This window comes from Callorhinchus milii, unplaced genomic scaffold (genome assembly GCF_018977255.1).
Source record: "Callorhinchus milii isolate IMCB2004 unplaced genomic scaffold, IMCB_Cmil_1.0 Scaffold3, whole genome shotgun sequence".
Taxonomy (NCBI): Eukaryota; Metazoa; Chordata; class Chondrichthyes; order Chimaeriformes; family Callorhinchidae; genus Callorhinchus; species Callorhinchus milii.
The window spans coordinates 86915399-86928354 of record NW_024704744.1 but is presented as its reverse complement, the minus strand read 5'-3'; the positions used below and the strand labels follow the sequence as shown (position 1 = coordinate 86928354).

Sequence of the window (12956 nt, the reverse complement as noted above, 5' to 3'; positions counted from 1 at the left end):
CGCTGCTGAAACTCTGGTCCACGTCTTTATCACCTCAAGGCTGGACTATGGGAACTCTCTCCTCGCCGGCCTTCCCGGCACCTCCCTCCACAAGCTGCAGGTCATTCAGAACTCTGCAGCTCGTGTACTGTCCCGCACCAGGCTTCGCGACCACATCACTCCCACCCTCGCTTGCCTCCACTGGCTCCCCATCCCCCAGAGGATCGAATTCAAGATCCTCATCCTCACCTACAAGGCCATTCACGGCCTCGCTCCCTCCTACCTCTCTGACTTACTATCCCCCTACCTACCCGCCCGTACCCTCCGTTCCTCTGGCTCAGGTCTGCTCCACATCCCCCGCCCCAACCGCCCTACCATCGGTGGCCGGGCCTTCAGCCTCTCAGTCCCTAGTCTCTGGAACTTCATCCCCCAGTGCCTTCGCCTTGCTTCCTCCCTTTCCTCCTTCAAGGCCGGTCTCAAGACCTTTCTCTTTGCCCGTGCCTTCAGCTCCCCTCTCGACTCTCTCCCTCCTCCTCGCTCCCTCCCTTCCCTCCCCTCACCATTTCCCCCCTGCTCGGGTCCTGACCCAACTGTACAGCGCCTTGGGACGTCCTCCCGACGTGAAAGGCGCTCTATAAATGGAATCTTGTTGTTGTTGTTGTTGTATCCCCTTACTCCGCCAGCTCATTCCTCTCTTTTGAATAACTTACTCTCTGCCATCCCCCACATCTCTCACTAAAAATTCTCCTATTTACCGCGCCCCAAAATCCTGCTACACACATTCACAGCCACCCGCTCGACCTGGTGATCACCCGGGGCCTCAGCATCTAGGATGTCACCATCACCGACAGGGCCATCTCTGACCACCATTTAATCTCCCTTAACGCCTATATCCCTCTTCCCACTGCCTCCAAACCTACCACCATATTCTACTGCCCATGGAAGATCTCCCTGCAATCCCTCTCCGCTGCCCTGGAGTCCTCTGAACTCATCCCCCTCTGGCCCACCTCCTGCACCAACCCATCCTCTGCGTTTACTCTCCTCCACAGCACCCTCTCCACCACACTCGATGCCTTTGCCCCCCTCACCTCCCGAACTGCTTCCTATTCCCGATCCTCATCCTGGTTCACCAGCCACCTCCGCTTGCTTAAGGGCTAGGTGCGGGCTGCTGAACGCACTTGGCTCAAATCCAGCCTAATGGTCCACCGGCACATCTGGCTGGGCCACATCAAAACCTACCACTCCGCTCTCACCTCGGCCAAATCGTCCTTCTACTCCAGGTTGATCTTGGAGCTGAAGGACAACCCCAGGCTCCTGTTCTCCACCACCAACCAGCTCCTCCACCCTACCCGCCATGCCTCGCAGATTTTTTCCTCCAATTCCCACTGCAAGTCCAAAATCGAGGGAATCCGTTCAGCTGTCACTGCCCTCCCAACTTCCACCCGCACCCCAACCTCTCCACGGCTGCACACTCAACTTCACTAAGCCAGTCAGGAACCTGGGTGTCTTGTTTGACACTGAACTGTCCTTTCTCCCCCACATCTGCACCATGACCAGCACTGCCTACCACCATCTCTGCAACATTACCAGACTCCGCCACTGCCTCACCCCTCAGGCTGCCGAAACCCTCACCCACGCATTCGTCACATCAAGGCTCGATTATGGAAATTCTCTCCTCATCGGCCTTCCCAACTCTTCCTTTCATAAGCTGCAGACCATCCAAAACTGCAGCTTGTGTACTCTCACGCACCAGGCTCCATGACCCCATCACTCCCACCGTCGCCTGACTCCACTGGCTCCCCATCCCCCAGAGGATCGAACACAAGATCCTTGTCCTCTCTGACCTGCTGACTCCCTACCAACCTGCCTGCGCCCTCCGTTCAGCGGACTCTGGCCTGCTCCATGTCTCCCGCCCGACCTGCCCTACCATGGGTGGCCAATCTTTCAGTCTCTCTGCCCCCAAACTCTGGAACTCCATCCCACAGTCCCTTCACCTCGCTTCCTCCCTTGCCTCCTTCAAGGCCTGTCTCAAGACCGTACTCTTCAATCGTGCCTTCGGTCGTCCTCCCACCACTCTGCCTTTCCTCACCCCTACCCCACCCTTCCCCCATGCTTGGGTTCTGACCCCTGACTGTCCAGCCCCTTGAGATGTTGAAGTGAGGAGCTTCTGATTAATTTGGTCATTCTATTCACTTTCAGATCCTCTGAGCATCTTTCGTACTGGCTGGATAAAGACCAGTTTTATTTGGAAGAAGCCAGGTGTGGTGGAGGCCATTGAGGGGGCCTGTGAAATGAGAGACCGCTTTTTTGGTTCCATCCCTGGCAAAAATACAATGGAATATGATGTAACTGTAATCATCAATCCCAGTCTACTACTGGAGCTGATGGAGGTAAATCCAACATTAACATTCTCTACATAGAGGTGGCATTTAATAAAAGTTATGATAACACTTAAGTTTATCAGGTGTTTAAATCATTTGGGAAGGAATGCAGTTCTTCAAAACATGCTTATTGAGTGCAGTTCACATACCAGTGCAAAACATTGTTCGTTGTTTAAGAAGGTTCAGTATTACAATTGACTATTTTGTTCTTGTATCAGAAATTAGGAAGCAGTTGTGGATCAGAAGGGAGATATATAGGTAGATTTTTAATCTTGTCACTCGCATAAAATGGCTCTAACTGTTCAACGCTGCCCTGTGGAAAATGCTGTTAGATTTGACTCCGTGCCTCAACATACCTTAACATTTCACATGTTGAAGTTCATCACAAAAAAAAAATTTCTCACTCAATCCACAACTGTTTGAGGGACACTGCTGTGAGCAATTGGCCACAAAGTAGTCAATTCACTTGACAGTATATTCTTGGAAGCACTTTGAGATGTCTTTGTTATATATACTTTGCTATATCAAATGCAAGAATTATTATTATTTGAAACAAAGTACATATTTGCGTACAGTACTCTCTTACAATACAATCTATACTTCTACATTACCTTTCATGTTGGGAGGGCATGCCAAAGCGCTTTAGGTTCTTGACTATAATGCGCACTTAGGTTACGGACTCATTTCACTCAGAAGGAAGCTTGGATAAGTAATCCAATTGTGCGTTTATCTGTTTTGTATTCACAGACCTTGCAAGCAGAGGAGACGTCCAGCACATCACAGTTGAATGAAATAATGATGTGCTCCCACACCACAATACTTACCAGTGTCCCCCGCGATCTGCCTACAAATGCTGTTCTTATTGAAGGAAAGTTTGTGATTAATTTACAAGGTAAATAACCTTTATCTGTAATATTTCATCATTACTTCAAACTTACATTTTCCTTCAACTTTGCATATTTGAACGAAACAGCTCGCTAGAAATAATCAGAAAAAATCCTAAATAAGAGTAGGATAGTTTAGCTGCAGTTATGTTTCAGTTGTCAAAAAGTGGCAATGATGATTCCCTCACTTATTATTTTACACCAAACATAGAAACATTCTCAAAAATCATGCAGGAATAAAATACAGAATTTAACCTGGTTTAATTTTAATTATAACCCAAGGTTGTTGGTCATCCCACAAACCCGGTGTCACAGTGACAGCTTCCATAGGATGTTTAGTCTCCGGGTAAACTCAGTGATTGAAGATCTTTTAAGTCTGTCTGGATAAACCTATCTGGATGATTTTGGGAGTATTCTAATTGGAGGTTGAATAGAGAGAGAACTGTTTTTGTGTCATGTTTTCTTTTTGCATTAAATGTGATTTCCTCCCCCCCTCCAATTGCTTGATAGGTGGTGATATTTGTGAGGAATCTCCATACCAGGTCATTGTTCAGCCAGCTGTCAAAGAAAGATGTCCTCGGTGCAAGAAGTACACATCAGATTCAGTGCTTACACCTTGCTCTCGCTGCTTGGAAGTCATTGCTGGGAAGTGGAGTGTTTAATGCTTTTCTCAAAGGACAGATAATGTAAATGCTGAACATTGGGATACAAGATCAAACAGGCACCTTGCAGTAGTTTGTATTCCAGCATGATGGAATTCATCCAACCACTGGTAATCTTTCATTTTAACAGCCCTGTATCAGAGCTGTTAAACTCCCTTCAGTGTAATTCAGAACAGTAGATGGGTCTGGCTTCTGAGAATGAAAAGAAATGTCTTGCGACCCAATGGTTTCAGCCTCATGGAGCCTTAATTTTAATTAAGTTTCTGTTAGTTGAACCAAAATGGAACTATTTCTAGACTAATTTCCTTTGGAAGTGAATGTATGTTGATAACATGTAGAGCGAAACCATGGTCTCCCATCTTGTGCTTCATAACTTCCAGAACCAAATCTGAGTCTTTGTGTGAATATTACATGCCATGTATTGGTCCAATATCTGCCTGTTAATTTGGAAACAAATCGTTCTACGTGTGGAAATTATAGAAGAAGCAACCCCAAAGAGAGCTTTTCTCTGCCCCTCACTGTTTATGCAAAACTTTTCTAATTTTCTGCAATCTTGCTTTCATTATATCAATGTCAAATACTCTTCCCAGTATATTCTTGAAAATCCCATTTTCAAATGATGGTACCATCATGTTAAAGCCATAATTAATTAAGAAGTGGATGTGTATCAAGTGACCAACTAATGAAACCTAATGGAAGATCCAGAGTGGTAATATTGTCTGATAGTTTTGATCTTTGAAGTACCCAAAATTTTGGATCGAAGTTCAGTGATAAAATCAAATTGTATTAGGATATTGTCACCCAGATTTGGTATTCTTTTCCATTTATTCTTAAGTGAATAGATTTACAGCGGTCATAACAGAGCTCAGGAACAATAGTCCTGAGTTTGTACCCATGTTTGCCTTTTCTTTGAGTGTCAGTGTGTAGATTGCAGAGATAAACATTACTTATAAATCAGCTTGATCACAACTACAGTGCATGTGTGGTGCAGGTATATTGAGTGCAATGAACACTGGGAACCTAGATTCCTAGACCCTTGAAGATAAGAGGTTTGCATTCCATGAATGCTTTCTAGTTTAATTTTGTTGCAAAACCGAGTTGCTGCAAGAATACTTCAACTCCACGATCTCTCTTTAATCGGTCAAGGGACAGTGAAAGGAAATGCTTCCCACCAGCTTTCCTCATGTCTTAAGAAATTGACGGATAAACTTGCATTTAATTCAGTTTATCATTCCCTCAAGACCTTTTCAAAGTGGGTATATTCTGGATACCTGGCAAGCCATTCACTACAGATAAACTATAATCTTTTAATCTTGCTTAATTGAAATATAAAATGTGTCAGTCTGGTCTAGTTGGTAGCACTCCCACTTGAGTCAGAAGGTTGTGACTTCAAGCTCCACCTCAGCATTGAACACTGAGTCTGGACTAACACTCCAATACATCGTCAGATGTTGTCCTTCAGATCATGCATTAAACCGTGATCATGGCTACCTGTTCAGGTGAATGTTAAAGATCCCATGACACTATCCAAAAAGGATAAAATTGGTCACTTCATAGCTAGTTGTGGGACATTGCTGTGTGCAAATTAACGGCTGCATTTTTGTCTGCAAAAGTAGTTAATCCTGTGAAAATCAACTATTTTTGTAGATAAATGCAGCAGTTAATTGTTCCACAAACAGTTCTGTGTGAAAATCAATTTGAGACATTACCCTGACATGAAAAGCATTGTATCAAATGGTAGGATCATTTTCAGTAGAAACAGACTTGCTAATGATCAAATTAATCTTTTTGCAGAAGACAATGAGGTAGTTAGTGCCATGGATATTGCAATGCCTCCCACTTTGCATGTAGTTATTCCAAGATTAAAAACAATTTTAAAAAATTAGAAATGGGAAAAGGGCAGAGGGACTATGATGCAAGTATTTACACCCAAAATATTGCATTTTCTTTATGGGGTGGGGGGTAAAATGGGTAGTTTGCAATAAAATTCACTAAAGGTATCAACCTAGGAATTCTGTTTGCAATTTTTGGAGTTTCAGGAATGCTGTCTGCTTTGAGTGAGGTGAATGTACTTCTGGTTAATTGTGGAATTCCATGTTAGCAACTGTTGCTAAGTTCTGAATCATGTTGTGAATGTTATCCTTGATGTCTGTTTTAGTTGATATTGCTAATTGTGAGAGCCTACTTAGGTACGATAACATCTCATCACATGGAAGGAGCCAGAGACATTTTGTTCTCACTCCTCATCGCCCACAAATTGATGTTCCCCAATAAGGAAATTATAGAACCATGCAGAACTCTTTCCACCACAAATCTGAGATGGAATAGAACTTGTCTTCATTTAGAGCTTACAGTTGCCAATTGCTGCAGTGTAGCTGTAATTGTTTTACACCTAAATCTTGTATTTCATAGAACAGTGTTTACCAGATAATCACCCACTCAGATGAGCACTCGAGAAACACTAGGTACACTTGTTCTGAATATAAAGGAACAAAAAAGCATCTCTGGCCCAGTTATTTTAAACATTTTATTTATTTGGTTGATGAGTCTAAAGCAATAAACATTAATTTACAATCTGCTTTACATAAGACTAGTGGTTCCACATCCACTAAATAGTGCGGCAAAGTTGCTGTACACATTGATAAATTGTTATTGGTATCTCTGACCATTGTTGCTACAATATTCTTTTTTTCCCACAAAGGTTCATCTACTCTCTACTTTGTCAACTTCTACAAAATGCATGACTAATTGAGGGAGTAAAACATCTTTACATTAAGAATCCTGAAACATTAAAGTTTTACAATTTTAAAAACTGCCAGGAGTTGTGCGAAAGTGATAATTTATCTCTTAAAATGGCTTAAACACAATTGTATTGGCTGATAAACATTAAATAGTCTTCACAAAGTCAGCAAATTAGTTGGTAAAATGGTGAGAAAAGTCAGCTTTTCACTTGGATTTAATGTGTTAACTTCAGACAAGAGGGAAACGAGTATGTAACATTCCCGTTCAATAGTGCTCCAAACAATCCACTGCTAATAGAATAGTGGGAAGAGGAGTTTGTTACAAGTTATATGGCTTGTACCATAAAAATGAGACCACACAGGTTAACTCATGCACTACACATGTAATACGGTATCATTTGCTTCTTGCATCTCTTCCACCTTTCTGGATCACAAAATGCTGCAGAACCATGACAATATCAACTTTTCGCGGTAAAATAACTTGATATAGGTGAAGAAAAGTTCAGTTATGTAACACTGGACATGCATTGTGTGGAACATGTATCAAACAAAAGAAATTGGAAACTAATCATGGACTGAATTCACAGCCATGACAATGCCCATTCAAAACATGATTTCAACAACTCAAAATGGCCTATTTACATCAAACAATCCCACACTCCTCATATAGATCTAATGTGAATAATACATCAAACCAAAGCAATATTCCATTAATTTAAGTGTTCCTTTAAGTCGCACTTGTATTGATATACAAATTGGTAACTGCTTGTCATGAAGGGGACATGGCTTCGACTGCCTCCAATAGATGCAGGACCAAGTTGTACTGGCCATGGTTCTCAGGTAAGAGTTCTATCACTTTGTTTACCAGTTTAGATGTTGCTGCAATTGGCACATTAGTGTTCTGAAGATCTTGAGGGTTCTGTCAATTGTACAAAATGCAGTTATTGGTACAGGGAAGAGTCACACGGAGCATATTAACTTGCTGGATCTAAAATTTTACTTGGAAAAGATTATGTGACCAACAGTGGAAGACCAAGCATCCTGGCAAACTTCTAATCTTTAGGCTACCAAAACAAGGAGATGGACTAGATTAGGACAGACCAGGTAAACAAATTAAACAAGGCACCAGGGAATGATCGTCAACGTGGGGACAGTGAATTCATTTAAGGAACAGCTCAATTCAGTTGGTATTCTTAAAGAATTAAAGGCCCTTCATTCAAACCACTTATAATTTGAAGGGTTTAAATTGATCTCAGCTTTCTGCAAATACCAACACATTTTTATAACTTAGACCAGTTTAGTGTTGTGGTCTCAACCATCCTTCCTGATTGTAGCGGTTTATTCCTTTGTGTAAAGAATTACTTCATGTGGCCCCCTCTCATCTTACAGCCCTTGGTTTGATTGAAATTTCTGATGCACTTCCACTTTAAAGTTTTACATCATATTAAAACAATTCTCAGTCAGGTGTTCAGATCAATGAAGTCAGACTGAGTGTTACAATGACTCTGCAAGAAAAATGACTGACTGTCCCACTACTAGGCTGCCATTGAAATTGCTTTGGGTTCATGTGCAACCAGCAGAATCCTGACGATCTTGAAGGTGATCATTTTTCAGCTCGGAAAACAAAGGTCGGGAATACATCTATATTAAACTGGAATGTATTATCATGAGGCTGCTCATTTAGGTTTTAATATACTTTTTTTTAAAAATCCCAAATTTCCTCTCCTTGCAGCTCTTTGTGTCAAAAAGGTTGAATGGCATAGTGGTGTTTGGAATAGTCAACCTGCTGCTTTAGATGTCAAAAAAACAAAAACAGAAATCATTGGGAACATTCAGCAGGTCAGGCGGCATTTATGCAGAAAGGAAAGTGAGTCAACTTTTCGGGTCCTCGACCCTTTGTCAGAACTGGGGCATGTTGGTGGGGTGGGGGGGAGAGAGAGGCTTCTAAGGGCTAACAGAGGGGGAAGGCAGGGCAAGGAAGACAAAAGAGAAAATGGGCTAGAGGACAGGGGATGATGGGGCAGGGCAATAGAGGTGTTAATACTGCAGAACAAAGGATGGGGGAGGGGAAATTGTAACAAAACGGGCAGATCAGAGAGAAATGGTGTGTCTGGGACCAAATGGTGTGGTAATCGTTACAGAAGAGGGGGAATGTGAGCTGTTATGGTCTGAAATTGTTGAAATCAATATTGAGACCACAGAGCTGTAAGGTCCCAAGCAGATAAATAAGGTGCTGTTCCTCGAGCTTGCGCTGTGGCTCATTGGGATGTCTTTAGATGTCAACTTTTGTCACCGACTGCATGGGTGAATTGGGAACAATCAGTTGCTGAGAAAAATGTACAATGTTTAATGGTTTCAAAGCTACAGCAGAACATTGCCATTGTGCACTTCATTGTTACAATCTGTCACTATAGTATTGTAAATATTCTTGATTTAAAAAAATCTTTTAGTAGAAATACTCACCATGGCCTTAAGCCATGTACATAGCATCGGAGGGAGCCTGGCCAGTAGCTCCATGCCTTCCTTGGTTTGTGTATGAAGTAGAGCGTATGCAAGCCTCTGCCCTGTTAGCACAAGCAACTGTGATGCCAGCACCTCTTGGTCATGCACCTGGAGAATGGCCTGAAAATGAATAAAAGCATTAAGATTGTACTATGACTAAAATCTTATTACAGTAAACTGATAACTTGTCATTTTATGCGAAAAGGACTCGGCCATGTTTACAGTGGTTGTAGAGGGGTATGAGATTGACCAATCTTCCTTGTTAAAGGAATATAATTTGAGGGAAGAGAATCTTACCTCTTCACCAATCTGGTCAATTCCATAGCTGTACAGCTCACACACATATTGACGCCGGATCACATCCTCATTCACTTGGAGGTTCTGAGCCAGCTCTATAGCCATTGCCGCCCAGTTTTCATTTTGCTCTTGAGTAGATTGTTCAGAGGCACCATCGGTCTTTGGAGACTTTCCGAGTTCTTGCACTGCAGCTGTGACAATCTTCATTAGAAACTATAACGAAAGAAAGGTCCTTAAAACTATCGTCATGCTTATATAAACACACTCCACTTCATTGAAAATGTTTAGCTCAATAGAGCAGAGTTATTTGGCTTGTATTATTGGCAACTATGGTCTCAGCTTCCATTGTGCAGTTAATTGCGATCTAACACACTGTTACCAATCCAAAGTGATATAAGTCGGCCAATGTTTGGAAACACTTATTTCTTAAAATCAGTGCAACATTACTATCATTTCCCCAAGGCCCACACATTCTCAGGGTTTCAGCTTTAAAACCATTGCCTTAAAATTTAACATTTGGGAAAATTGGAAATCGGGAGAACAACTTCCGAATGCTCCACGATCTCAGATGTTAAGCCACTTATCGTAACACTACAACCATAAGAAATTTCCAGCCTCTGATTCAAAAGCTACATCATTTTAGGTAACTAGGTCTCAGATATATATCTATTAACACATACAACAGATTTCAGTATCAATACCAATCTCATTCTATTGCAAAAAGCCTTTGCAGTAAACTCGCTGTTTCTACAAAATGGAATTATTATGCTTGTGACATGTAACTTTCAGTTTCTAACACAAATCAAAATATTTGTCTAATCTTACTGGATCTTTACAACATATGAAACAAAAAGAAGTATTACTTGCAGAATTACACATTAACAGATGTAAATCGCAAAAGAATAGCCTTGATAAGCAACTCCTCTCCATACATTCATTACAGGGCAAAACGTTGGGCAAGTTTCCTTACTCCACATGCCTCTGTTTACCTAGAAGTAAGTAGGAACCCAATTGTTAGTCGATTGGTGGATTGCTTTTCCAGGGTAATAATCCCTTCAAAAATAAAAAAAAGATTTTGTCATTCAATCCACGACTGTTTGTCGGACACTGCTGTACAGAATGGGCTGCCGTGTTTCGTCCACAAAATGCAGTCACTTGAATTTGCAGTATATTCTGTGAAGCGCTTTGAGATGTCTCGCAAGTGCAAGGATTGTTACTATTATTATTACCTGTTGTCTGAAGGAGACAATGTTTGGGTCCATATCTCCACTTGGCAGCAACTGGATTGACACCAGGTCTTTGAAAAATGCAGTTTTGCCCTAGAAACACAAAACCTATTTTTATGTCTTGCCAAAGAGAGGGTAGCTTTGTCACCTTATAAACTGCCATTCACTTTGGAGTATTATAAAAAGAAGTTCAATAACTTCTATTTTGTTTTCCTCTTCAGGAGTGTGTCAATGGGTCAACTGAAAAGCTACTTCATTACTGTATCAACTTCAGTGTAAAAAGTAGATCCCAATGTTTGTATATTTTACTGTTTGCATATCAAAAGGAAGTGCAATAATGCGGCTTTGAGTAAACATCTTGGTAAGGCTTGGAAACATATCCACGAGAAACTGGATTAAAAGAACTTCAATGAAATTAATAATTTACAGCGTTGACATGCAACATTACCCATAAAAAGGCCATTGCTTCCATTTACTTGAGCCACTGATTGTAGCCATTTCTAAATATTAATGGCCATTTAGTAAAATGCTGAGGACATCATCACTATACTTTCAAACCACATACATATGCACTCACGGCCCATTCTACTATGTGACTGACTATTATACAGGATTAAACACAAGAATATTTGATTTAAGGCAAAGAGGAATATAAATATGTATAATTTGAAAACTATACACGTATGTTTTAAAAAAAAGAGATAACCCACATTGCAAGGCCTATTTAAACTCCTGTAGGAAAACACAAGTTTTAATCCTGCAAAATTAGATTGGGGCAAACTGAGAGACAAAAAGGTCGATCACATCTATATGGATCATTCTCGCAATAAATGTTTCTCTCTTCCGCCTCCTTCCTCCATATCTTACAGTTTTAATTTCATTCTCCATCTTCTGCACTGTAAAGTGTAATTTTTTAAACATGGAAATTAATAAAAATCCTTTACATTTTCAAGTTCAGAAATATTAGTAAATTCTTAATATAAAGCAACATAAGTGAAAGCATAATTTCTCTTTGCTGCAGCTTCATGAAATTCTGACAGTTTAACAAAGGCTCAGAATACTGAATACCAGGCATTTACTTAGCGGATATTAAAATGTTGTTCATCTGAATGAAGGTTTCAGTAATTAGTCTGGGATTTCAGATGCTATAAATATTATGCACCTTAATATGGTTTTGACTGGCCAACAATCCTATAAATCATTAACTTACTTACCAGCCATCAATAATTTTGGAAATGTGAACAGGTTTCTCATAAAATGTTCATGAAACAGTACAAATAGAAAAGAATGCAACCCCATTAGAAAATCAGTCAAAATATAATTCAAGCTTTGGGGCACCAGAAAATAACAGGAATCTAAAAAAAATCTGCTGATTTCATAGGTCAAGATATTTGAAACAGAAAAAAAAACAACTTTCTGTATTTTACACCGAAAAACAATATCAGTTATTTAGGATTCGTACCCTATTGTCAAATAGGCTGAAGAGTTTGACAGATTTCATCCCAAAAAGCATTATTGCATACATGATGACACACAGGATATAGTGGTGCTGAACCAAAGGATAATGGACATGTCTTTGCTCCAGAGCCAGATCCACTATTGAAGTTGGACCCTCCACAGATAACCAGGAGTCCTCAATGTCCAGACAAGGTTCCCTCATTTCATCTCTGCTCACTTCAGCCTGGTGGAACAAAGAAAATTCTGGGTTTTTTTTTTGAAAGGAGCTGTAAAACTCCACCATTTTCATCAGCTCTACCATTTCCAATCAGGTCACTTTCATGGATTGGAATCCAAAACATCAAAATCAATTACATTAATTTGAAGAGAATTGGAAAATACAAAGTGGACTAAGAATAAATAGCTCCAATGAGCTGGCAGTTATGATGAGACAATTGACTTGGGCTGAAAATGTTATGATTCTATGGTTGTGCTAAACTACATCAGTGTGAACCTATAAGGGAGTACCTTTACAAACTTAATTCAGGATGGGTGGGGGTTGAGTGAGGTGTAGGAAATAACAATGGGCAGGTAGGAGAGATATGATTAAGTAGGTAATTATGGGATCAGATTGGGTGGATTGAAGTTCATGATAGCTGTTGAAAGGCCAGGGAAAGAGCAGCTTGATAAGCAGTTTTCAATACTAATAAGTTTATGAACTCAAATAGGATGAAATTTCTTCAAATGCAGGAAATGTTTTACCTCCATTAGTGTTTGAATAAGCAGTGAGCAGGAGCCAAGGAAAGATGTCATAGCAGTGTCGCTCATTCCTACATCCTGTTCAGAA

The 12956-nt window shown here is 40.8% G+C and overlaps 2 protein-coding genes across 2 annotated transcripts in view; one reads left to right on the top strand and one right to left on the bottom strand.

Moving 5' to 3' along the window:
* The window catches only part of iars2 (isoleucyl-tRNA synthetase 2, mitochondrial), a 49787-nt gene extending 43877 nt beyond the window's left edge, over positions 1 to 5910 (top strand). The window contains exons 21-23 of the mRNA XM_007904528.2: positions 2179 to 2369; positions 3108 to 3252; positions 3755 to 5910. Of these exons, the coding sequence (XP_007902719.1) occupies positions 2179 to 2369; positions 3108 to 3252; positions 3755 to 3906 (488 nt within the window). The 3' untranslated portion in view covers positions 3907 to 5910. The remainder of the gene's footprint in view (positions 1 to 2178; positions 2370 to 3107; positions 3253 to 3754) is intronic.
* A 380-nt stretch (positions 5911 to 6290) lies between these two features.
* The window catches only part of rab3gap2 (RAB3 GTPase activating protein subunit 2 (non-catalytic)), a 53879-nt gene continuing 47213 nt past the window's right edge, over positions 6291 to 12956 (bottom strand). The window contains exons 30-35 of the mRNA XM_042333297.1: positions 12872 to 12946; positions 12135 to 12353; positions 10676 to 10765; positions 9447 to 9659; positions 9111 to 9269; positions 6291 to 7566 (exon numbers count right to left, since the gene is read on the bottom strand). Of these exons, the coding sequence (XP_042189231.1) occupies positions 7417 to 7566; positions 9111 to 9269; positions 9447 to 9659; positions 10676 to 10765; positions 12135 to 12353; positions 12872 to 12946 (906 nt within the window). The 3' untranslated portion in view covers positions 6291 to 7416. The remainder of the gene's footprint in view (positions 7567 to 9110; positions 9270 to 9446; positions 9660 to 10675; positions 10766 to 12134; positions 12354 to 12871; positions 12947 to 12956) is intronic.